Source organism: Cyprinodon variegatus, unplaced genomic scaffold (assembly GCF_000732505.1).
Source record: "Cyprinodon variegatus isolate N-32 unplaced genomic scaffold, C_variegatus-1.0 Scaffold310, whole genome shotgun sequence".
Lineage (NCBI taxonomy): Eukaryota > Metazoa > Chordata > Actinopteri > Cyprinodontiformes > Cyprinodontidae > Cyprinodon > Cyprinodon variegatus.
In genome coordinates, this window is record NW_015150763.1 from 446,642 (window position 1) to 473,885 (window position 27,244).

General features: G+C 39.2%; 1 protein-coding gene across 1 annotated transcript; it reads right to left on the reverse strand.

Annotated features, from left to right (window-relative positions):
• Nucleotides 1-4,948: 4,948 nt before the first annotated feature.
• LOC107090777 (junction plakoglobin-like) lies at nucleotides 4,949-27,202 on the reverse strand. Its single transcript, XM_015384345.1, has 15 exons — nucleotides 27,076-27,202; nucleotides 15,561-15,613; nucleotides 14,517-14,684; nucleotides 14,175-14,428; nucleotides 13,742-13,980; nucleotides 12,365-12,566; nucleotides 11,904-12,048; nucleotides 11,644-11,747; nucleotides 11,204-11,542; nucleotides 10,684-10,836; nucleotides 10,476-10,595; nucleotides 9,836-9,986; nucleotides 6,494-6,615; nucleotides 6,342-6,378; nucleotides 4,949-5,102 (listed from the first exon to the last, which is right to left on the reverse strand). Exons 2-15 carry the CDS (start codon nucleotides 15,571-15,573, stop codon nucleotides 4,975-4,977), a joined length of 2,175 nt encoding a protein of 724 aa, XP_015239831.1. The 5' UTR covers nucleotides 15,574-15,613; nucleotides 27,076-27,202; the 3' UTR covers nucleotides 4,949-4,974.
• Between the last annotated feature and the right edge of the window lie 42 nt (nucleotides 27,203-27,244).

Consider the following 27,244-nt stretch of genomic DNA (forward strand, 5'->3'; position numbering starts at 1 on the left):
GTCGGCCACTGTAGTTGTCTGATTGGGGACATCTGTAAGCATGAAATGAAGCAATAATCTCACAGTAATATAATTAACCTCTAACTGTAGATCGTATCTGCATGATGTATATCACCAGCGGCTGAAATGTTCACTGAAGCTGTGTGTATGTTTTTTAAATCGAGGTGGTTACGTTAACAAGGAGGTTGTTGAATAAAACAGAATCTATCAAAGTGTATATTTTATTTTCTAAGGTTCTTTGCATTGATTACTTGGTCTTTATAGGCCTGTTTGAGTACCCTTGGTAAATTATTTAAGAGGAACTTAGTTCATGGAAATTGTAATGGGAAATGTGTATGCGTTTCAGAACGAAGGATTGATGTTTGAGACTTACATAATGGCCCTGCAATCCAAGATTGTTTTTTTCTACTACATTTTAGTTAAGTTCTTTCTGATTAGCCAAACATCACATTCTAAAGGTTGAGTCCTTGTCTGCCCTCAGAGAGCAGCCTAAAGACGTTAGGATATCAGACCAAGAAAGTCAAACAAGTTGGATATCCATAATTTTAGGTCGGTGTGGCAACTCCAATGGATCAAATCCCTCTTAACAAACCACATAGTGGGATTATCTCATCAGAATTTTTGAAGAGCCATCACAATAATCGAGCCGTCTCAGCAGGGGAAGACCGGGGCAAAAATCATCATTACTGTCTTGCTGTATAAACCAGGCCTCAGTTTTGTTAAAGGACAATATCAAATAAGCATGAACCCTTTTGCTTTAAATGTTCGACTTTGAACTCTCTCCAACTTTCTGGATAAAAGTCTTGCCTTAATCATTTAAATTTTTACAGTAAGAGATTTCATTATATTAAATGTTTTTTAGGATATTTTTATGCAATGGTTGTTTCACCAGAAACAACTTCAAGCTGAACATAAACATTCAAGCTATTGGACAAAAATCCCCTGGTGTTCTAATGGCTACCTGTAGCATCCAGCCACCAAACTCCATACCTGCTTTAAAATGCATGTCAGAGAAATCTACGTTGAAGGGAGGGAATATAATCAACAAAATGTATAGATTATTTTATTCCCCATTATAGAAACTATTTATGTTACCATTCTCAAGTGGATTATATTTTTGTTTAATGTATTTATCAACAGTAAAATGTTTAATTCTGCTGCAAGATTTTCAACAAGTAAAATACATTTTTTCCTTAATGGAATTGTCAGACAAGTGTCTTCTTTTTTCTACATATTTTTCGGAACACATCGGTGCATGTTTAACTGATTTGATTCGTCCAGAAAAGTCACATCAACCTGAAATATTTTTTCCTACAATGTATACAAAAAATAAAGGGAATGCTCAAACAATGAATCCTAGATCAGAATTAATGAAATATACTAAAGGAATATTTTTTTCTGTACAAATTTGAATGTTCTGACAACAAAATAACACAAAAAGTATCAATGTAAATAAATTGACTAACTATTGGATGCCTGAATTTGGAGTCACACAAGAAATTAAAGTCGAAAAATATACTATAGGCTGAGCCAACTTTGATGTAATGTCCTTAAAACAAGTCAAAATGAGGCTCAGTATTGTGTGTGGCCTCCATGTGCCTGTATGACCTCCCTTCAGCACTTGGGAATCCTCCTGATGAGATGATGGATGTTCTGAGTGATCTCTTCCCAGACCTGGACTGAGGGGCTGTTAAGGCTGATTTATACTCAGAAACCAGGTTGACAGTGTGTTTGTTGCAGTGAATTAAAATGTGCCCCCGCCCCTGCCGCAGACACTCTGCTGCACCTCTTCGAAATTGTAGGTGACCGCAGACCGGATCACGGACATTGTTTTAGCAAACTCGCACACCAAGGCAACAATTTTAGTGACCCCAGGTCGGCGTAACTGGGTGTCATTACCACCAGCGTGAATAAAAATCTTACTGTATTTAACATTATCCTTAATTAGCCAGAAATTTAATATACAATGTGAAGTCAGTCATTATGTTCCCCGGTAAACATTTGACAGTGGTACCTGGTGTCTCTGTGGGTGCATCACTGAGCAGGGAAAATTGGTTAGGAACTTGGACGGGTTGGTGGTGACCAGGGGTCAGAGATCCATGACTACCCCAATCGCCCGGCTGCAACAAGAAGTCACTGCGACACACTGGGCATCCACCAGCTCTTGGACAGTCTGTGGTGCAACATGATGTTCCAGATGTGCTCAATTGGATTCAGGTCAGGCCCGTCCATCGCTTCAATGCCCTCAGCTTGGAGGAACTGCTGACACAGTCCAGCCTCATGAGGTCTACCATTGTCCTGCATTAGGAGGAACCCAGGGCCAACTGCACCAGCATATGGCCTCACCAAGGATCTCATCTCTGTACCTTCTGGCAGTCTCTATTAAAAAAAGCACCCCAATTCTTTTAATTTCTTTCTTACTTACATTTACCTACATGTCACTGCCTTATCTGCAATGATATCTCCATTCATCTGTAATTGAAATGGTATCCACAGAAATGTAACAGTAAAAACCTTTCATTTAATTTGGTATACTACCTTTGGGATTGCACACTATTCATGGCAAAGCTACCAACATTGGTAGCATTTTGTCTATTATATACATGCAGATCATCATTAAGGCCTCCCATAATAAAGCAAGAAGCATAGGATGCCACTGGGAAGTTGAATACCTCTAGTAACACTTTTTGTGCTACATATCCACGTAAAAATGCTGTTTCTTTTCATATTAGTTCTGAGTACAAGTCTTATGTCTAGCCTTAGTCACAGCTGAATTTCCCCCTCTATGGGAAAATTTATGCATTACTCATGTTGTTGCAAACTTTACACTTTATAAAGAAGCCACATTTTGCAGAAAAAACTGAAAAAAAAACATGCATTTTCTTTTATTACTACCCCAAATGATTAATTATGGATCTAGTGAGAGCATCACACATCATGTTAAGGGGAACTTGGGCTGGAGAATAATATTAATGGCAATATAATTTTATTCAATAACTTTGTTACTTTTAAACATATTATTTTCATTTACACTGCAGTATATGATTACAGCATTTTTCACTAACTGATGCTACAGGTTTTGTGTGTTTGTTTTTAAATAGAAATACTTCTAAACCATTCTATTAGAGGAATTATAAACACCTGTAAGTTTGTGCAGGGAATTCTTGTGGGTTTCTGAGGCTTTTAATGTGTTTATATCGACATTGTAAATAATATTGTATTTGACCAAATTAAGAAAGATTAAAATGTAAATTTTAGTCATATCTTGGGAAAAAAACAAAAACAAAACATTGAAATTACAGAAGTTTTGATATATTCTTTATTTTTATTAAACAAAATCTCAGTAAAAACTCTTTATGAAATAGAAAGATTTCCCTGTCAGTAGTACGCTGGCAGCTGCGATGCCATCCGGACTCCATCTTATCTCCAAATACCCCCGTTGTTGTGATTTTAACCACAGGCTGTGGTCCACAGCTACACATCAGTTTCCTTTTAAACTTCACTTGCAAAACATTAAAGACTGCTAAATTACTGGAGGGTATATGGTGAAGTTATCAAAGTGAACAACTTATAAAAACATCAGAAAAATAAAAGAAAAATATCTCCAATTCTAGTAAAATCACAACAGCTGATTACATGATGGGCAACGGCTCTGCCTGATTGAATTCTCACCTAAAGAACATGTTAATGTAATCAATATCTGGCTCACAGTGGGAGAATGATGACAGTACAGACTGTGTACCAAGAGAAAAAAAAAAAAGAAAGGCCTAAAGCAGTAGTGAGTAGGTGCACTATGCAGGTTTCTCAAATATTCTCTAGTTAATTTTTTAAAATAAAAATAAAGAGGCTACATGATTATGATCACAAAATTAAAATCTCTTTGGCATAGAACACCCACCCAGAAGCATAAACACACGCACTCGCATGCACACATTTCTATAAGGTTTTTAACAAAAACTTAAAAGCTTCCATTATTAAAAAAAAAAAATCATACTTTTTCATATAAAACACAAAGTTGAGCCCTGTTAAAGTTGTGAGTCCCAAACTCTCATTGCATATTTTACAGAAGGTGGAGAGCAGAGGGAGTTATCTCTACCGGTGAATGCAATCTGCCTCGCCACTAAATCCCACTGTAGGTCGTCTGCCTCATCCTGTTGAGCAGCAGAAAGAGAAGATGAAGGAGGGTTGATGAACAGTTTCGACACTTGGCACCAATCTGCTCCAGACAGAAGTTTCTTAAAATAAATCTGTTGTATATATCAGTGAGTTCCAACATTTCCATAGAAAGTGAAGGGAGCATGGTTACTCTATGCTCCAGTTAACGATTAATCAAATACTTTATTATTTCAATAATCGATTAATGACGACTAATCTGATTAATTGTTTTAGCCCTACTATATTTTTAATCTACTTTAATAAGTCAAAATAAAATCTAATTCCAAAATCCGATAAATTGGGAATCATCCCCATTTAACAGTTTATATGGGGATGATTCTCCATCCCCCATATAAACATTGTTGAATCAGAACTTTGTTAAAAAAGTAGGCCTACTTCATAATAAGCAATGCATTTGCAGAACCATTGGTTACAGGTCGTTTCCCAGATTACATCTGATAAACATCATAGTTTTAATCCATAATCATAGTTTTTTGTATATATATGCCAGAAAAGTACATTTTAGTCATTTTAATCAGAGCACCCTGTTCCACGTTTGTCTCCTTCACTGCTTGCAGCAAACTGCAAAGGGAACTTCTTCTGCCCCTAAACTCAAAAACGTCAGAATCTTTGACCCTTTCTTAAGCGGTCCGATATTTGATGCAGATTTTAGTTTTCATATTTTATGAATCATCCCAACTTTGTTTAGTTATATACATATCCCAAAGTATTGAAAGCACACCAAAATCCTTTAGTTCAACATGAAAAAAGTGTGTATGCATCGTGTGCTGGTCACAATCATCATCGCAATACTGACCGTTAATAATGATCAGGGTATCTGTCATATGCCGCGCCACCCTGAAAATCCTCCGACATCATATGTCCATTCATGCTGTCCATTGGCATTTCAGCTGGGTATCCATAGCCCTGGAAACCACCATCTATTTCTGCAGGGGATTACCACATTGAATTTGTTAGTTGTCACAGGCACACTGTTAATCTCATCTCTAAATCAATTTATAGTAGATATAATTTGTTTAGGAAAGAGACTAAAGCAATGGAAAGAAAAGTGTAAGAAGGAGCAGAGTTCAAGAGAAACATGTAGAGTTGTGTCTATTAAATCAGAACTTTGTCTGAATGAACTTGAAAAGTTGTAAGTCTAATGCTACGTTCAGGCCGCACTCGATAGAGGCAGCAGAAGCTGCTAGTTTACATGCAAAAAGTAAATGGTTGACACGCATCGAGGCACATTAAACGGTCCTACAGCATGTTTCGAGCAGCAGGAAAGTCTTGACGCATGCATCTTGACGCATCAAAGCAGCACCCCATGAGATTCTGAACACCTGAGGCGAAAGATTTTACTTTTGCCGCTCAATGTGCAACATCAACCAATCATCTTGGAGCTGGCAGGGAGACAGAAACAGCACTGATGATGTAAGTCATTATGATCACTCCTCTGAAACAGTTTAACATCTAAATTAACTTAAAATGTCAAAACCTGCCGGCAAAATATGTCTTTTTATTATTTGGGCGCCTGCAGTCTGGATTATGTCCATGAAAAAAAAAGCCTTCCAGCCACCACGAACAGCAGCGGAGACGCGACCCGACGAGAGGCTGCTGTTGAAGGGAATTTTCAGCGACAGAGCACTGCCAAGGGGGTTTCGTGCTGGTCCGACAGCCAAATAATATTTTAAGGCAGAATTGTAATCTTGATGAACTGACTGCACAAATTATGTTTTGAGGTGGACTTTTTCACTTAAAAACATTAAAACTACTTTTTACCCACTGATCAGAGTAAATATATAGCAAAGCTGCTCTCTGCCATTGAACTAGGGAGGAGCAGATGCATCATACGTATCTTTACACACTTTACTGGAGACGCTTCAGGTGCTTCAAAGATGCACCTGAGGCGCGTTGGACCTTAATGTGTTCAAGCATCAAAAATGAAGCAGCAGAAGCTTTTTGCTGCTTCTATCGCATGCGGTTTGAACGTAGGAAAGTCAGATCCCAGAGAACCTTTGTGCACTTCTATACACAAAGGAAACATTAAGGGGAACAAAAGTTTGAGTGTTTTAGATATCTAGAGAAATAAAAGTGTCCCCTGCCCTAATCACTACAGCAAATTTCCATCAGTGGGCTGACAGGTGCAGTGTTTGTATAGTGCTAACATGTTAGTGAAAACTCACCATCTTGAAAGTTTCCTTCAACGATTGTGTTGTGAGCCTGTCACATCAAAGGCAATGGTCAGTTACAATTTTTTTAAGCACAATAAAAAGACAGCTTTCAATATAATAAGGTCTTGGACTGTGAAATTCAGACAGGAGAGGGCGCCACCCACCGTCTCCCAGGCTTCTGGGTCATGTTTGAACAAGGAATGCGTGAGCTCCACAGAGACTCGCTTCTTGTAATCAGGGGTCTTATCCTCAGAGATGCGGAAGAGAACAGCAGCAGCGTAGGTAGCTGGAGAGGAAAGAAAAAACGTTAATGGCCGATGATCCATAAATATAACACTGGAACAAACATCAAGAATGCCTTTGCAAAAGTTTAGAGGGCACCTCATGTCTTAAAGGAACCACTTTGTGGGTGTATCCACTGATCTATATTTATTCACTGGATTGCTGATTGCCTGAAAAAAGTGAAGTCACTTGCCGCTGTCTAGGCACTCCGCACTTTTACAGAGACAAGTCAGAAAATGATCTGTGTGTGAAGCATTTGACTGCAAAAACAAGCAGTTTGCTAGCTGTGGGAAGACTTTTCAAAGGTAATTTCCCAGTTAGTGGATGTACTAACCAAGAGAATCCATATAGACGCCAATGTATCTCATAGTATAGTAAGTAGAGTAACATTAGTCTGGCTATCTCGCACTGACTCAATAATATTGACCGAGTTAGCTATTGACATTTTGTCTAATGTTAGAAATAGACAGTAGAGTAAATGGAAAGTAAAAGTGGATGACGCTGCTGTTTTTGTAGTCTTTGTTGTATTTCTCATTTGAAAAAGCCATGTGCTGAAATATATTGCATGTTATATTGACAAAAGAAAAAAAAATTCAAAATTTTTTAAAGGCTAATGCACAGACAGCATAAAAGTATATGCCATCATGCATGCATAATTTGCAAATACGAAAAGACTAAAGCATTAGCAGACATGTAACTGTCTTGATGTAAAATCTTGAAATCATATGTAATATGATGATGTAATATGTATATTACTTGTACATCAATTTAGTACTTTTGGCACATCTGTATTATTATGCTCCATTAACACATTCATTTTGTTGTGATGTCTTTGAATAATATGTTATATTAAATGATTTTATTGACTTCATAATTACTATGCAATGTGATGTGCCTATTTCTTTAATTATAAGTTCAGTAATCTACTTATGCTTTGAAACAGCAAGTGTGTGTCAAAGTGATGAATTTATCTTTTTTTAAAAAGTCCCCCTGAAAATGAGAACATAATCATTGTTCGATGCTGTAGTGCAAATATTGTTTACATTGCGACCGGTCAAACTAGGGATTACCAATATGGCGGCCGGTGGCTTCACTTCTACCCTGTACTACCAACAGGCTATCAGCAATCCAGTGAATAAATAGAGATCAGTGGAGTAATCTCCCTAAATGAAAAGAATAGGCCTGTTAAAACTGCAGCTTGGTTTTTGTATGAAATATAAAAATTAAGGAAATAAAGTTTAAAAGTAAAAGGGGTGGCAAGGCATTAAAGTTTAAAGTCTAGTCTTATCTTGGTATACTTTGTTCCGTTTTAGTTGCCCCTTTATCTGAGGTTAGCATCTGGAGGTAATTGGTCTGACTTACAGTAATAGTCTCTAGTCTGGTTAATTTCTCCTCCATCCTGACCACCACCTCTGACTTACTGTGTGGTAATTCAGAGGTCATAACTTCGCCTTTTACCCCACATGGAACTTTCCCAAATGATAAACTTTTAGAGTTGATTAAAATTGAAGTGGTTCTTTATTGCCCCAGTATAAAAGATGACCTGCATGTAACACTAAAAACAAAAATATATCTTAAAAGACAAAAAAGAAAAACTATTCTTACCTTACTAGCCCTTTTCATACAAAATAAATGATCAAAGTTCTGCTTCACAGGACATGTAACTTTTGGGTTGATGGGGGGAAAAACCCCAGATAGCCCTTAATGTTTTGAGGGATGTGGACGTAATTAGAGTTTTGAATGAGCTCAGTCACTGCAGTGCCGCAGGGGGACATAATTTGGACATGAGTCATTAACAGAATTTCTGCTCTCCAAAAAAAACAGGAATATGAGCGCTTTATCTGATACACAATGCATGTAAACAATCTGGTTTGAATTTAGCCCATTTTAGGATAAGGTCAACAGCATAAATGCTGCTGTGCGAGTAAACAGTCTGCTAAGGAAAGGAAAAACAAAAGTTTAGATTTATATAAAATGATAGATCATTTAACCAGTGCTACAGATTGATAACACTTTCCAGCATTGAATGGAAATGTATTATTATTTAGTGACTAGGCTACCATTATTAATACATCCTAGTAAAGTCTAAGGGCTGAAGTAGAAAATCTCCACACAAGTAGATTTCACTGTATCTGCAACTGGTTTAGGAACCAATGTTTTTAAAATAAATGTTCTGTTCATTTCGTATACAGGAGGCAATCATATTAAGATTCTTGTAGAGATGCTCTGACTTTTTTAAGTAGGAACCTCAAATTATCATGTTTTTTATTGCACCGTGTTGGGTACCCGTATAAAACGTACATCTACGGGTAGAAAAAAACCCAAACATATTATGTCACAGGTGCGGTCACAGGTATAAAAGAAAAAAATACGGGTATCAGAGTTAGAGCATGAATGAAACCTATTTATATTTTCTTATTTATTAACTCTACTTCTTAAAAAAAAATCAACTGATTCAAAAATATCCAGATAAAAGTATTTTTTTAAAGCAATGAGGCAAACCTTCTTACTTCTGTGAATTTACAGCTGGATTAGAGTGTGAGGCAATGCTCTTCAATGCCCGTTATTATAAATGGCTGTGTACAATTTGTGATCACAGAGATGGGTCACACTTTATTATTTAGGGGTCCATGCGGTCCGGGCCGGGTTTTAAATGGGGATAATTATGGGTAACGTGGGTCGGGTCTTAGCTCTTAATTCTATGGGTGCAGAAAAGCTTTGAAAAATAAGACCCATGCAGGACTCTGCTTTTTCATATATATATATATACACAAATTAGCTTTGTGAAGAGGAGGTGTAAAGATTCCCCTCAGACCACCAGCTTCTAACCTCATGTCTTATTTTAGCATCTCAACTAGGAAAAGATTAAATGAGCTGAAAACTTACAAGACTCAAAAAAATAAGAACAAATATTTTTAGACTTATTTCTCAGCAAGTAAATGTTTTTTGTTTAGTTGAGCAAATAATTACTAACAGTTATGCAAAACCTCTAAAAACAAAAATATCTTAAAGAATAAACTAGAATAACACTAATGGTAGCTTTCTATGGGTCAGTGAAATGTTCAGGAGAAGTAATGCTGGAAATACTAAGTTGAGGCCAGATACCGGGAAACTGCTCTCACATTAAGTTCTGCACTTCCATAAATTGATTTCCTTTCTCTCCAATTATGATTCATAGCAACATGATGATGGGCTAATTGGACCGGGATATCTAGGCAGCCTACCGATGCCCTCATTGTTGGAGTGAAGTAGCTCCATCAGGGGAGCTGATGCTCCCTCTGCGTCGATCAACTCGGCTGAATTTTTGTCCTGGGACATTTCACACAGAACACCTGCCGCCACACGCTTTATATTGTCCACTGGAGAGTAGAGGAGCTGCAGGAAGAGAGGAGAAAATTAGAGGAGAAGATAAGAGATGGTCATCTATTACATAAGTAAAATAAACAGTAGTCATGTGCCAATATTACCAATATTGGCAGACTGACCCCAAACACTTTAAAAAAGTTTCTGCATCTCAATAAAGGCTATTTTGATATGCAGGGATGAAGAGTAGGGCTGGATCATCCCCTTTAAATGTGTTGCTGTACACTGCCTGTCAGCTAGCCCAATAAATATCAAAGATAACTAATAATTATAACTACTAATCAATTTGCAATTATTACTGAGAGGAATTATTGCTTTTATATTTGATAAAAACATCAGAATTCTTACTGAGCTATAAAACAGAAATGTAGGAAAACGTGTGCATCATACAGGTTAAATTAAATTCATTTGTGCAAGAACTACGGTAATGTTTTAACATTAGATGATCATACTGCTAGAATGACACGTGACCTTGATTATTATTATTATTTTTTTTTTTACCTGAACAAAGAGGGGAATGGTATCTAAGTGAGCAATTTCATCTCTGTTGATGGGATCTCTTGCTAGGATGTGCAAAGCTCCTGTGCAACCCTCCACAATCTCCTCCATCCTCACACCGTCCTGCCATTTAAAACCAAAACATTATTCGTGGAAAAACAAGATTTGGTACATTCCATGATAGTGAAAGCCAGAAGCGGCCATTAGGTACCTGGTATGTCTGCTGGTTGGAGGAATCATGTTTCTGAGCATCCTGGTGGGCCTTAAGCAGCAGGTTAACCAGACGAGGGATGCCTCCTGCATCTCTGATGGGGGCCTGGTTCTCTGGGCACAAGGCCAGGTTACGGAGTAAGCCAGCAGAAGCCTGTAGATGGGGGGATAAAAAAATAAAAATAAAAAATCAACTACTGGAAAGACATGTTTAGCAGAAGATATCCATAATTGGTGTGAAAATAAAAGTTAAAAATAGCACTTTTTGGTTCTGTTTTTAATTGAAACATTTCCTTCAGATATGCTCCTTCAGGCTGAGCAGCACTTTGACCTTCTGGATACTCTTTGTTCATCTATTCCAGCATTTACCTTGGAGTTCCTTTACTCCTGTTTTCCTTTTTTTCTTTAAATCACTCCACATTAAATCATTTTCTATTTTCCTGGTGCCACCTTCCCTTAACCAACACACTTTGCACCAATTTTAGTTTCAGCCTTCTGTCCTTTTAAATCCATATCTCTACCTTGATGATGGGCCAGTAGTAGGGCTGGTTGAGCAGCTTGACGATAGCTGGGATGCCGTAGCTATTCCTCACAGCGTGCTGCGCCAGCTCGGCATGCTGGTGTCGCGAAGTCAGATGCCGCAGAGCACAAACTGCCGGCTCAGTCACATCCTCCTTCTCTGGAGCACGCAGTATGGCATGGATCAGCGCCTCTACTCCGTTGCTCTGGGTGACCAGAGATTTGTTGTTGCTGTTGTTGCATGTGAGGTTGGACAGGATGCCGGTGGCACAGGTGAGCATGTTGAGGTCCTGTGAGGAGAGGAGCCCCACCAGAAGTTGCAGCAGGTTATCAACTCCTTCCTGGAGAAAAAAAAATCCACTTCAGATTAGTTGTGTGCCAGATAAAAAAAAAAAAAAAAAAAAAAAAAAAAAAATTGGTTGTTTGAGAAAGGAATTCAGACCTGCTTAGTTGCAGCGTCTGACAGGTTCCTGAGAGTCCACAGGCAGTTCTGTACCAAACGCTGGCTGCCGCCCTGCAGGTGTTTTCCCAAAGCCTGCATTCCACCTGAGGAGACAGAAGAAAACCCCTCAGCTCCCAACAACATCTTATAAACTGAGGCCCTGTGTGTTGGGGCCTCAGTACAGCAAGAAATAAAAATGCACCCCATAACTCCTCTGCTCAGACAGGTGTCTTCTCTCACATACAAAACAAATTACATACCAGCTTCTACAATGGCTGGTTTGTTGCTGGGGCACACAGAGAGGACTTTGAGGACACGGCTGGTGGTCCACAGCAGCTTCTCGTAGCTGTAGTTTTTCATGATATCAACAAGACCCTCTGGACCACCATTGGCGAGGATTATTAGCTGTTAATCACAGACAAAATGTTAATAATAAATAGACTACCCTAAATTCATTTAATCTTCACCCAGAGGGTATTAACTCAGAGATCACAAAGCCATAGCTTGTCCGGGCAGATTACCAATATTTCCGACAGTTTCCCCATTACTCTAATCGTTAACAATATAACTGCACCCATAACATCACCATGCCAGCACCTAAACAGCTCGGTTCACATGCCACACCCAACAAAAACACATCTTCCCACTGCAGTATTTGGCAGCATTCCAAGTATGTGTCTCATCTGCAAGAACACAGAATGTCCCAAAAACAGACACACACCTTGCTCTCCTGGTTGCCGTAGGACAGCAGCTGCAGGCAGTCCGTGGTGATGGCCAGGAACTTGGGGTTCCTCTTCTTTAGCAGTGGGATCATCCTCTGCAGTCCATCAGCCAGACGCACAGCCATTTTGGCTCCCTCCTGGTGCAGCAGCAGGTTGTGAAGTGTGGTGATGGCATAGAAGAGCACAGACTCCATAGGAGAGCTGAACAAGACAAGGGAAAAAAAAAAAGTGTATGATTACAGAGAAAATTGGCATTATGACTATATCTTTCTAAGTTCTAGTCAACCGAATGTCCTGTAACTATATAATCGCAAAGGAATGTCTGTTTAAGTCCTATTAAGACATAATGGAGACAAATTCATTAGCATCACGAGGGAAATTCATCATAGAATTAAGTTCTAGTTCAACCTTTTTACAGGACTTAAATTAGAGCCACCCATATTTTCATCTACATAAAATGTTTATTCATTTATAAAATAAATAAAAAAATATAAGAAAATGGCTTCCACTTATTAATCAGAACAATAATCTGATAGTCTGTTACAGAAATCTGCATGGGACCCAGCAATTCATGGCCTTTTCTGCCCTGGTGCACAAGAGTGAAACTAAAGTTGGTACAGAAAGTTTCTCCCATGATCATTTTTTTTAAATTCTCTATTATCTTAAAAGCATGTATGGTACTGTATAATTCTAGAGAAGTTTTGACATGCAACACTGCTGTGTCATTTACAAAGTTTTAAACATCTGACTCATTGTCTGTGAACAAACGACAACCGATTTTTGTTGGATCACCGGCTCTGCCAGTTGTCCTCACATAACCTCAGGGTGTGGGAGACTTGTAAAACAAACAACCATCGTCATTCGAGTTGACAACATTGAGAGAACTGAACTACGTTTATTGAAGGGCAGAATAATTTTACTGTAAAGGTTAATCGTGTATGATTCACTTTTAACACCACGTACTGTGAGCCAAACAATCAATGAGACTCATTTAATCGTAGCAAGGTCAGCCAGGCACATCGGGGAAAATACATTATGAAGAGCAAGACATGATATAAAACAAGGAATACTACAGCTGCATGTGTTGAGATGGATATATCCATAGAAAGATTATAAAGCTCTGATTATTCAGGTGATGAAAGGGGTTAAAAATCTATTGTTGGAACAAAACATCTTTGGCTTTCACAAAACTTAACAAAATGGAGCACAGGAAAGGCTATAGGTGAGTAAATTAAGAAGGTAGCAAATCTTATTTAAAAGTATATTTGCATAAAATCTAGAATATTTCAAACTTTTCATCGTTCCAGAAAAAATGACTTAAATACCAAGTGACAGAGCAATAAATTAAGCAGAAGGCGACATTGAGGAGGCGGTACCTGAGCATACGGACAAGAGCGGGGATCCCTCCTGACTTGAAGATGCCCAGCAGACCCTCCCTCTGGTGGGACAGGTTGTGGAGGATGCTGGCTGTGGCCTTGGTCGTCTCCATGTCGTTTGTGTTCTGCATGGCCCGGACCACCGCCGCCACAATCTGAGGGGACTGCATGAGGGCACGCCGCGAGGCCTCCTGACGGGTGAGCTGGTTCACAATCTGTGCCGCCTTGCCGACCACCACCTGTCCAAAGGATTAACAGTTAGGGAGGGGGGCGTTTGTATTTTATTATTGAAATGATAGCTAAAATACTTTCATGATAAAAAAAAGATGTAATTAAAAAATTCATAATTTCTGCAATTCTTGTGCAACTATATTTTAGCCTAGCTAGTTTGATTTTGCATAAACGTAAGGGTGCATGTCTTCATGTTCATCACCTGATCTTCATCATTGAGAAGTTTAGTAAGCTCTGGGATGGCCCTTGTGGCCAACTCGGCATCATCTTGGTAGTTGATCAGGTGGATGATGGCCTGTTTGAGCATCTGTGATGGCTCGGCCAGCCGCTGCACATTGGTCATCTGGGCTGAGTCTGTCTGGGTCGACAGGATGGTGGTGCCTTCCTCCAGTGTTTCCGGGAACATTGCAGCCCGAACCCGCTGTGTTCTGCTCAGCGTCAACTGGCTTTCCAGGTCTGGAAAGAAGGAAAATGGTGATCAATATAATCATAAAGAGAGACTCATTTACAGAAAACTGTTAAGTTAAAGAATTCTTTGCCTCACCAGGCTCCTCCCTGGAGATGGTGGTGGTTTTGACATAGCGTGTGGAGGTTGTGTACTCGCCATCGTCGTCTCTATAGGTGGTGGCTCCAGACTGGATGCCAGAGTCCAGCCCGTACATCGTCTCCTGCCACTCTTGAACCTTTACCCTGCCCCGATCCATCTCACCCACTGACAAGACCAAAAACATCAATGAAGGTCAGAAACGATGCCAGCGCATTTCCATTCATTATCAACATTTTAAGAACCATCTGGTGAAGAAATATTTGTAAAAAATGTACATTTTCTTTCTATTCAAAACTATTATTATTAAGAAATAATCCTTTTTGAACCACGGGATTTTAATCTAAGTGAGTCATTCTGAAATCTTTAGTTTATTCTATTTAACCTTTTTTTAGCCAGTTAACTTAAGACCAAAAACATAAAATCTGTCAAACCAGCATGTTGGATATTCTTTATTGTCCAAAATATCCACAGTTTATCCTTTTATTGCATGAACCTATATTGAATTTTAACAAACCTTCCCTTGCAAAATAGATTTTCATTTGTACATACAGCACATTAGAGATAAATGGTATAAATATTACATCAAGTTATCAAGTTAATTAACTCAATTCTATTGATAAACCGTTTTTTAATCCCATTTAAATTTAGTTCTGTGTTGAAATTATTTCTGGCAATGATCCCATTTAATCATTTGTGACCTGGAAATATCGTACATACTGGCATGAGATCAAATATTGACTATAAAATGCTCAGCATTTATATTTTAATCAGCTTTAAATTGGTGAAAGTGGTAAATCTCTAAGAGCTGCAGCATGTTGTTGGGCTGTGATGTTGAAAGGTGCTAATTAATTTTGCATATGGAAAAAAAAAGGATTAAACACCTCATGTATTGTTAAATAGATGTACAAGTGAGCAAAGGGGGGCGAAATAAAATTCAACATTATGCTTAATTACGGAAACATGCACTGAAAATATATAAAATAACAGTACAAAATGGGATCATTGCAGAGAAATTAATAAAATAGGAGCTGCATCACTTACTTTGCATCGCCATCCTTGTCTCTTGTTATCGAAGGAGCAACGATGGAACAAACCTGAAATATGTAGAGAAATACAGCAATGATTTCCCAGGAATATCCTTAATCCAAATGATAAAACATCTGACTGCGCGCTGATCTTTCACCAATTACTAAACATTCTGGCACGCTCTCTGCCTCCTTGCACAAGCCCTGTCATTTTGCTTTCTCATCTGCCAGCGTGACAGATCCTGAGCTGGACCCTCCTACCCTGCAGCCAGGCACTCTGACCTGAAAACGACAACACAAAGCAGCAGCAGCAGCGAAAGCAGCAGCAGCAGCAGCGGCAGCGTGGTTTCAGGAGGAGGGAGGGCAAAATGGGCGGAGGGACAGCTGCACGTCAGAAATTCTTCATGCCGACCTTTAACCCCAGGTCCCCACCCAAACAGCATGAGAGCAGCCTCCTGGTGAAGTATGACAATCATCAACTCGCTGGTCAAGTTTAGGTTCTGGTGAACCCTGGAGCATTTGCATATACAGAGTGCCGTCGCCTCAGACCACAAAAAACAAAGCACTAAATATCCCATATGTTTGGCTTTAAAATATCTTCTTATAATCAACAGCTAGATTTGTGTAATTTTGTGTTTGCATCTCTCCAGGCTGCAAGTTTATGTTGTTTGTTTGCTCTAAACCTCAGAACATCATCTTACTTCCCTGATAATCAACCACCAAACTGCATTAGCAATCATTACTTAAACAAGATACAGCATCTATAGACATGTATGCATTTTGTAATAACATCAATGCACCTGTTTGTAACACATTGCATTAAAATAGCTTGAGCTCACGATTTATTGATCAATTTTAATATTTTCACTTTGTGCACTAGAATCTCTAGTGCAATGTCTTTATTTTCCAGAGTAAACAGAGACTATTGGGACGTGCATGGAAATGTTTTAGCCACATTTCTGCAGCTCGGATGACATTCACCACAGAAACTCCCTTAAAAACAAATCTGCATTTACAATAGCTGCCTGCCATTGCCTGTGACACATGACTAAAAGGCACAATGCGTACACTGTGCTGCTTTCAAGTGCTTTCAGATGTTTAGCTGTTACAGGACGCTTTGTTAGGCAAATTGCTGGGCCACATTGTGTGCATGTTTCACAAGCACTAAAGATGGACTTGAAGTATACAAAGATTTCAAAGAACAAGACAATAGCTTAAAAAAAATAAAAAGATCCATCCCTGAAGCTGCAGTGGGACCTGCGGTTTTACTGCAGCAATAGGCATTCATGTGAATCATCCATTATTATAACAAATAAAAGAAGCCCTGGCAAAAGTACATAATGTAGAGCTGCTACGTTAGTAGAAAGTGAGCCATCAAAACAAGATCAGGGCAGCAGTGAGTAAAGTACAGGGAATAAAGCCTTTCTTTTTAGCCGAAAATGCACTTTAACCTTCCTCATTGTGATTTTAAATTAAAAACAAATTTGTTCTCTGAATTTAACCGATCAATTAAGTAGCAATGAGCAGCTTTTTGCACCTGGGGTTCTGTTTCTGATGGAACCAGAGTAGTAGTCTTTCTTTTAAACAGGGGATTTTGAAGGCCCAACTCTTAAACCAATAGACCACCATTGCCCCTTTCTATAGCGCTGTGCCATCATACCATTTAGCAGATTCATTTCTGATATTTTTAACTGGAATTAGAGGGGAAAAAACATCCTATTGTAAACTGAAAGGATGATAAAACCATCTGAAAATATTCTATGCGGTGTGTGTATCAGAGTTAAGCCCCCACCTGAGAAAATACTTCATAAAACTACCTATAGATGCAACTATAAATATTTAGAAAGGCTGGACAATTAATTGCTTTTGTACCATAAACGCAATAAAAAAAAACAACTAAATTTTCAAATAGCAGATTTGCAATTTTGGTCTAATTACATTTAACAGAGCAACTACAGACTTTTTCACTCCAGCTCTTCAGGTGGAGGTACAGTTCAAGTTGGTTTGCTGCCACACAAAATAAAAGAGAGAGTTGTAGTTAGCAGATCCATGCATGCAAGTGGAAATAAGCAATTTTCCACGCAAAAGTAAAGCCTTGTACTATTGACTCTGGACAAGAAAGCCTTCAAGGCCATGAAAACAATAAGTCAACATACTTGTGGTAAATAAAAGAAGAAAAAAAAATGTTGGGGTTTGGAAAAAAAAAAAAAAAAAAATTTGGAAAAATCAATGAGCCCTAATATTTTGGTTGTTTGTCTCTTCCATCAAGAGACTGTATTCATTGCCCTTTCTCATTACTGTAAAATAGAATTATTGTGAAGTAGGCCAAGCTCAGTCAAGTCTGCAACAGATATCTGTAATCTTTGGTAGCCCATACCAAAGATTTTGTCCTGGTCTAACCAGAAAACAAAAATTTGCTGTGTCCCATTTTTCCTAAACACTTCTGCATGAAGTGATTTTATTTTTCCAGCACCCACTAACAGTTTTCCCACCTGTCTTGTGGATCACAGCAGCTTCTCCAGTTTAACCACAGATCTGTTGGCTGCTTCTTTGGTCAATGCTTTCCTGGCCGAACCTCTCAGCAAAGCTGGACAGCCATGTTTTGGAAATTGTGTCTTTGTAATTTTAAATGATGAGCTAAAATGCACTTTATTGAATGTACAGAGTTATAAAGCTGCTTTAAACAGCATCTTTCTTGCTGCCCGTCTCGTATTACTGCTGGCTCCGGTTTAAAATTCTTCAACAAACCTTGGATGTATAATTAGATTACATTACACACAGGTGGACAATGTTTCCTAATTAAAAGACCTCACAAAGCAGCTAGCTGCACTGGATTTTATTGAGGGGTAGCGCTGTAGAGGGGATGCACACAAGCATTAAAAATTTGTAACTGCCTTTGACCCTGTGTATCATTTTCCTATCACCCTAATCAGGCCCAATAAAACCGACTGACGTATGTTGTTGTAACTTGAGAAAATAAGTTGGACTTATCTTTTAAGTTCAGCTTATTAACATTAGTCTGAAGTGACTCCAATATATATAACCCCAGCTTATTTATCTCTGTTAACTCCAATATGTTTGTATGTTTCTTTCATTGGTTTTTAAACTGCATTGAACGCGTTTCTCCCAGCTTTAGAAGAAAAATACTTTTACATAAACCTGATAGTCTCGTAATGTCTCAACATGTTTCTTTATCTCCGATCACCTTAACATGAGCAGCTCTACGAGTTTCAGCTGCAGTGAATCTGGCACGAAGTCCCCACAGGCCCACGCCCCTGAGGACTGTCTCTACTTGCAGCTACATGATGCACTGACTCACCAGGTATCTACATACAACTGCTTTTACAGTCAACATCCACGCTCACCTTTCTAACTAATAGGCGCGGCTTTTCGTCGGATATATAAAAAAATAATCATACACCAGTCATCTTCTCTGCATTTTTCCGAGCTGTGTTTAACATCTGAATGTTAAACACCGTTTCGGACGACGTCTTTTTTTTTCTTTCCTGAAAAATCAGAGACAGCATTTGTGCTGCTTTGTTGCTCCTGAGGCAGCGGGTTCAGTCAACTGTTACAGTCTGGTGACACGCCCTGCCGATCATCTTGCCAACATACAGGGCTCTGTTTTGTTTTATCTCCTGGCCAATCTCATGTCTCTCGTCTAGGACATTTTGTTTGTTTTTTTTTTTCGATAAGAGCTACTCCCTGTATGGTAACCCAATTTCTTTCTTTTTTAATTCCTAAACCATTATGAAAGGTGATAAGACACTTCTATATTAAAATTGTATCAGTTTAAATTAAAAATAATTGTAAAACTGGATGTAAAATCTGTCTATGTCCTCATGCTGCCAAGTTTCGAGTCTTATCAGGCAGTTTCTGGTTAAATGCTTAGTCGTATCTTGAACTTCAGACTGGACTTTACCCTCCTCTGGTTAATAAGTGATGCCTTCATTGTCCTCGCAGTGTATTGCTCTTTACTACTGTCCACCCACACTGACACAGTAACAGTAACACAGGGGCCCAGCTCTGGGAGAAACCAGCATTTCACACCAGGCGCCTCCCACCCATCTTGTTGGGCAACAAGATGACTTCAGGAGGCTTCTTCCACAGAAAGCATTCACAGTAAAACCAGGAATGTGCATCAGTGAAAAGCTGCCAGAGAGCAAGTTGCAACAGACAAAGCAGGCGTGGACACTTTCCAACTGAAACACTAGTGTGACATTCCACGCTAACACCACATACTCGATATGTCAGACTGCAAAGCTTCCACTGCAAACCCTCCTTTATGCTTTTTCCACTGTTTTTAATTTATCCACTTCTGACTAACCAGTCATGTCAAAAAACTGCTGAAACTATCAGATAAGGGGAGGACGTCTCTGGTGTGACAAAAGGGATGAGTAAGGCTGCTGTCATTGGTGACAGTGATGTGAACATACAGTCCTGCCCACATCCACAGGCATCTGAAACAGGGTGTGTCACACAGCAAAAACAGGTTCTCAATAAGGGTGTGGTGGAGGACTGTGTGGGTGAAGGTGAACAAGGAACAGCTACATTTCCTAAATCTCCCACTTGTTTAGGTTCGAAGTTGCTAAACAAGGATGTTTGGAAATGAAAACCATCCCAGCAGATTGTAACTTTGCTGGCTTGAGCTCCTCTTTGTATAAAAGCAGAAATAAATCAGGTCAGGGGAAAAAAGACTCACGGGGCCCTGGGATAAACTCTGCTCATATTCCAATCATATCCAGAGGTTTCAAACAAGCTGCGCAGAGTTTGTACTGATCTCCTGTTTAGGTTTAATCCTTTTTGGCAGGCAGGGTGGTAAATAAAACATCTCAGAGATGTTGCTCCTCTCTGGTAGGCTTTAAACACCTGCTTAAGAGCATTAAGAGACCACAAATTTAATAGAGTCAAAGTTTTCGGAAATATGCTTATTCATATTTAGGCCAACAGCCAGATAAGAAAACTGAATTTCATTTGGGTTACTCACAGGCCAGCGGCCAAATAGGCTACCAGAGATCAGCATGTTCATAAAGGAGGAAACAGCCTCTTAACAACTCTTTATTACCGCTCCTGTTTTTTTGGAATTGAGCAGAAGAAATTCAATACATAGTGAAACATGTTTCTTGACAGTTTATATGAACATACATGACAGCGGGAATTTCCACTAAGCTCAACAACATAAAAATATATTTACAAATACCTGACATGGGGTATGTTGTCACCCAAAAGATAAAATCAGGCATTTGTTGTTTAAAAAAAATAACTTTATCCCATCTGGTATTATGTTTGGGTTGACGGGCTAATACAGCAGATTATTCCAGCACACATCTGTAAAGCTTCTTGTACTATCTGAGTCATTGAACTATGCAGCACAGCCACCCCCCCACATCATGAAAACCACCTTGGAAGGAAACACATTCTAATACTGTTTTTTTGTCTCCGTGCCTTAATGCCTACATCCCACAGGGGTTTAAGAGACATCCAGTAACAGCCTCAAATCCTCCTTACTTTTCTATGTAGGTTATGTCCAATGTAGGGTGTAATTTTCATACGTTAATCCTGGCCATCATTGGAGTCAATTTCAAACACACTATAGGAAGGGTTAAAAGTTCAACATTCGGTTAAAACCATTTTAGTGCCTATTAGAATGGACATGCTTCCTCTGCTTTGGTTATATTTGGTTAGATTTATTAATGTGAAGCCCTTGTTCTGCTAATTTAACCAGATAATGAGCATCTAATGCATATGATTGCAGAAACATTGCTGCTATAAACACCAGTTTCCTCATTGTGGGACAATTACGGGATTTTCTATGCTGTTCTATTCTATTCAATATCTGTATTACTTGTTTTTTTTTTGCATCAGTGCATTTCTAATTACTTTATAATTTACTGCATCTTTTAAGCACACACACATACTGATTTTTTTGTTTTACTCCATGATGATACAGCAAGAATAATTCATTCAAATCTTAAAGTGATTAGTAAATGATGAAATATGGTGGAAACTTTAATGATTTTCCCTGCCTTGATCAATTCATGGAGAACCAACTATACCAATTTTGAATTGCTTATAACTCATGGCATCTTTTCTTTATAGATTTGGAAATTAGCTACCTCTTTTGAATAAAACCTAACTCAAGTCCTCAGACCATGAGAGCCCCCCCAGATGGACAACAATAAATGTTCAGGCACTACAAAGGTTGCAAGGGTAAACTAGGTTGCAACATGCTATGACTCAATAAGTGCGGATGTGAGAACAGCTAATGGATTAAATGTAGTGAGCGACAGGAAGTAGCGGTCAACCTTATCTGTTTCACTAAAGCTGGGAGACAGTCTAATCTGAGAAAGGAAGTTTGTTTAGAGAAGCTGGGTTGCTTCTAATTACCATGAAACAGCTGAGAACTTTTGGTAGCTTCTACAAACCCAGATAAAGAGGAAGACAGTTTTGAGGGCATATTTTTTGTATTTTATTGAGTGTCCGTAATATTTAGGGCATAGAAACCAGCAGCTTGCAACATCAGGCTCAACCCCATATAAAGCCTAAAGAGAAAGAATAGGAAACATATGACCGTTTCCTTCTGCAACATGCAAACTGACATGCATTCATCCTAATATGGCGTAAACTGCCCTTCTTCACGTTATCTGGAAATAGGCTAAAAAAATAAAAAAAAACAGTTGACTGCTGCCAGAGAATAAAAATAAGCAGAACTGCTGAAGGCCCTTGTTCTGTCAGTCCATTCACTGCTGCTACTTTAATGAGTCGAATTAGGCCAGTGGATATAGTACGGTGGCTGTAAACTGGAGCGTAGCTGTTTACTCCCTCTGGGATCTCACTGTGAATCAAAGGAAATGTGAGAGGTCTCGGAGGAGGTGGCTGAGCGCAGGCCAGATTCACATTACACAGACCTAATAACAGAAGAGGGAAAAAGTAAAAAGCAGCATTAAGTGCACATTCTGCACTGGAATAAAGTTCACTAAAAGGAGCAGCGTAGGCAGTTAAAGAAAAAAAAAAAAAAGTGTCTTCTGCATCAGACAAGGAGAATACCTAAACACTGAATTCATAGCTGATATTTGATTAGATTAGCATTTTCCAGGCCACCGTTTGATGTTAAAGGAAGGATAGGCCGTCTCATCCCGTGGTGTTTGGCCAATGCTAGGAGGGGAGAAGATGAACTGACAGCACAGAGAGTGTCTGTGTTACTGTGTTTGGGACTGAGAGGAAAAGAGTGGCTACATTGTCACACTGACTCCTGATGTAGTGAAAAGGAAATTACTCAAGAGTTCCCCACTGGGTGCAAACAAAAAGGAGCAAAACACATCACAACTCTGTGTTCACAAGCCAAATTTAGAGGCCAAAGCTCTGTATGGAGAGTTTAATCTTAAACTGAAATACTATGCATCAATGTGTGCCTGAAAGCTGAGGCAATGTGACAGATGATTAATTTTTCAAGTAGGTTCGAGGCACAAGGAAAGAGGAGAGTGCTGTTAAGGACACACAGGCAGAGGCATATAGTGAGCCCAAAAAACAACATCAAGTTATAACAAGCTCAAATACTGAAGAGTGTTCACTCAGTAATTACTTTTGCACTATAAAATCTTTACTAAATAGATGATCAAGTAATGATTAAGAAGTGTTTTACATTTTCAGTGGTACCTTAATAATTAAATGTCTACTTAAATGAGCCTTGTTTACATATATAAAAATCTATATCCTGTGGCAAAAAAAAAAAAAAAAAAATCCCAAACAGAACAAGGCAAGAGTGGGTAAGTAAGTTTATATATATATAGGCAAGACATTTATTTTACATCTACAATAATTTACAGATCAATTTGACTGCATGATTGGTTTATGGAGCAAACAATTGTTATTAGTAATTTGATAAAGTAGAAATCAAAACATTTATTTCTCTTCCTCCCCAAGTGTTTAAGTTTAAACATCACTAACTGAGAGGATAGACTTCTGTGTTTTCACACATTATAACTGAGCTTGCCTAAGTTCTGTTATCATTTGCTTTATGTATAATGATGCAAACCAAACCTTATGCTTCCCGTTTTCTCCAAGAATAAAAAAAGCAGTGAAAGCAGTATTTTTTTATGTCTATCTACTAAATGAAGCTTCCTAGTTTATGTCCTTCTTTCAGCCACACCCTAGCTGTCCACACTTTCCTCAGTATGTCACAGAACTGTAATTAAGCGACAGGGATGACGTCTAGGAGCAAAAAAAGACACAGCCTGTCCCTACTAGATCATCCATCTTTGAGAAATCTCTCTTAGAGTTGGAAAGTAAAAGCCTTTCTTCACAGCAGGGTAATGAACAGATCAGCAGCAGTAATGTATCCAGAAGAATAACAGCAGGACTCAGCTATGCTTTCGGTAAGCTGCTGGATTCATACAAGATTGATAGATGGACATTTGGTGAGACCTGAATATAAAAAGACCAAATTGAAAGACTAGGCAAATATTTAAACTGCCAGACATATACAAAAGAAAAATTGTTATAGGTTATTTCGTGCAGGCAAACCTTCCAATTACCTTCTCTAATCCAAAGCTACCTAAATTATACTTTATCTGCTAAATACAACTAATAAAACGGTATGAATGAAAGAAATCTCTACTATGAATTTAATTTCATTGGCAAACACTTTGTTTATTGATCATGATAAATATAAAATATAGTTTGTCATTTTAAAAGCAAATGCTGCCAGCCTATTAAACTATAAAGAATAGCAAAGAAAAAGTATGAGAGTTTTAAATAACAGTAAACTTGAACTGAAAGCTCCACATTTTGGGGAACTTTATGGATATTTTGATATAGTTTAATGAATTTTACATGAAGAAAGTTCAACGTTAAGCACCACTGGATAAAGACAGAGGCAAATCTAAAGAGAGGACAGAAGAAAAAACATAAACCAAAAGGTCGGGATATATGTCATATAGTAATCCCCTTTAAAAAGTATAATGATTGCTAAACTGAGGGACCTCCTGTCCTTTTGCTCTAATGTAGGACAGTATCAGGGTATTAGATGAGGGGGTGGGGGGTGGGATTAGCACCAAGCATCCACAGATTTAGCAGCACAATCTACCACAAGTCACCCACTGTGGGTCTGCTGCCTCTACCCTTTCACCCTCTACCCTGGGGGAGGTCGGGAACAGCTTTCCAAACACGCTGCTGTCTGCTGCTGGACTGTGAGCCAGATTGGTATCAAGCATGAGGACCCTGCCCTATTCAATCTTTGGCACATTAAGCAGCCTATGCAGGAAACGTTCGTTTAAACGCAGCAGGATATCACACAGTCTACTGGCTCTGATCCAGATGCGTTGTAATAATTGCCAACGATTCACACTAGAAATGGGAGAAGTTTAAACCATAAGACAGAATGAAAATGGTAACAAAATTATAAATAGCTTTGTCAGATAAACGGTTGGGAAACATTGGGCTGTGGAATTAAATTGTTTAGTGGATTGATCCTAAAGCCTTTTACATCGATATGGGAATTGGTGCTTTACAAAGGGTAAAAATAAAAGCATCACTAGCAAGTCTTGGAGATTTTGTATATAGCCTGTATCAATAGCGATGATATCTTAAAATCTTCAAATTTCAATGGCGTAATCCGGCAATGATCTAACTTTCTAACACCACCGCTACTGGCGTCAGCTGTAAGACATGGACTTCCAATTCTGAGGTTGTTGGTTCGAGACCCAACTTAGACTTTAAGGGAGTGGCGGCCTAGTAGTTCAGACATAGAGCTTTGAATCCTGAGGTTCTGGGTTTGAGACAGACTGCCGCAGACTACCACTCTGGGTCTCTAAGCAAGACCCTTAACCTCACACTGCTCCCCAGGCGCCGCACAATGGCAGCCCACTGCTCCCAAAGGGGATGGGTTAAATGCAGAGGTAATTCTTTTCAGAAGTAAGATCAATAAAGCGCATGATACAAATCCTTTTAAAATAAATTACGAGTCATATCTGTAATGTACATACAAAACAAACCAATACAAACCGCTATGTAATAGTTAGGTTTGAAGTGGAAGTAGGTTATTGATGTAACAGGAATGCACAACGGCCTAAAATATGCTTTCTGTTTATTCTACAGAACCCATAATTTATCATCTTCAGCCGAGAATCAGAACGCCAAGGTCCCCGCCCTCGACTGCCACCCATCACACATTGCACCCGACCCCTTTGGCCCCTCCTACAGGTGGTGAGCCCATTGGAAGGGGCATCCATGTTTCCTCTTAGGGTTGTGCCCGGCTGGGCTCCATGGGTAAAAGCCCGGCCACTAGGTGCTTGCCCAAGCATGGCTCCAGAGTGGGGCCCGAGGTTAACCTCATCCGGGTGAGGGAACACTACATCCATTTATTTTGCTCGTCATAAGGGGTCTTTAAGCTGCTCTTTGTCTGGCCCCTCACCTAGGACCTGTCTGCCTTGGGTGATCCTGCTTGGGGGCTTAAAGCCCCCAGACAGAGTAGCTCCAAGGGTCATTGGGACACTCAAACCCCTCCACCATGATAAGGTGGAACCCCAGGGAGGGCCTGGCCCAAGTGGCTGGGGAGAGGGTCATCTGGGCCTCCCTACTGAAACGACCCGACCCCGGACAAGCGGAAAAAGATGGATGGATAATTTTTCATCATCTTACACGGATAAAAAAGTGTTAAAATATAATGTGAAACAACACTGATCAAAATCCCTTTTAAAACGACACATTAAGTCTGTCATTGGAAACCAAAAAAGGCAGTGATAGATGAAGAGGTGGGTTTAGTGTGGTGTCTTCTTTCAAACGTTGTCTAATCCAATAAACTCTCAGCTAGAGGGCCGAGAAGATTACACAATAACGCTCTAGATATCGAACTAGACTTCCTTAAGTTTGACTTTGGAGAAAAAAAGCATAAAAAAAAAAAATCAACTGAACTTTTTCCTACCACCTATCTAACATACCCAGTTATGTTCATCATAACTGACCCTCTGAACTATATTTCCTTACCAGATTATTGCAAGAAAACAAATGAAGCAAATGAACTTCTGCCCCCCCCCGCAGGGGTAGGGCAGACTGACTCTCACCTGCCACTTATGGACGCGAACAAACAAAAGCGCATGAATTAAGGGACATAGAGATTTAGACGGATGAGGACAAATAAAATTTATATATTCAGTTTTTAGAATCAGCTCTTGGGTATCCAAGGAACTAAAAAAAGAAATAAACTACTATCAGCGTCGTTAAATAACCTGTGGTCAAAGTGAGCTCCACAGGCTGGATCGCAGTACTTTGAGGTATGCGGAAATGAACTTCAACTATATAGAAGCTATATTTCTGACCAACAGAGACAGAGTTGTGGTATTACGGTTCTAAAATACACACAAAATTATTTTTTGTAAACTAAACCACGGACACAGACACAGAAAAAACAGACTGAAGGCTGAATTAAATGCGCACACGCACAAACAAAGAGTGAGACGGAAAAAGACGCACGCTGGGAGCCGCTTGGAGAAAAGAAAACGCGTAAGAAAAAACATATAATTAGTTAGTCTTACCTTTAGGAAACAGAAAAAAATAAGCTTTTCAGATAATCCCAGCCCGGTGTCCTTCTGCAAATGTTGCTTGACGACAGAGCTCTGAACAAAAAAGTGAGTGAAAGGAGCGTCACCTCAGCCAGGCTCCGCCCTGCTTGGCGCGACCCCACCCAGCGTGGGGTCTGCTTCA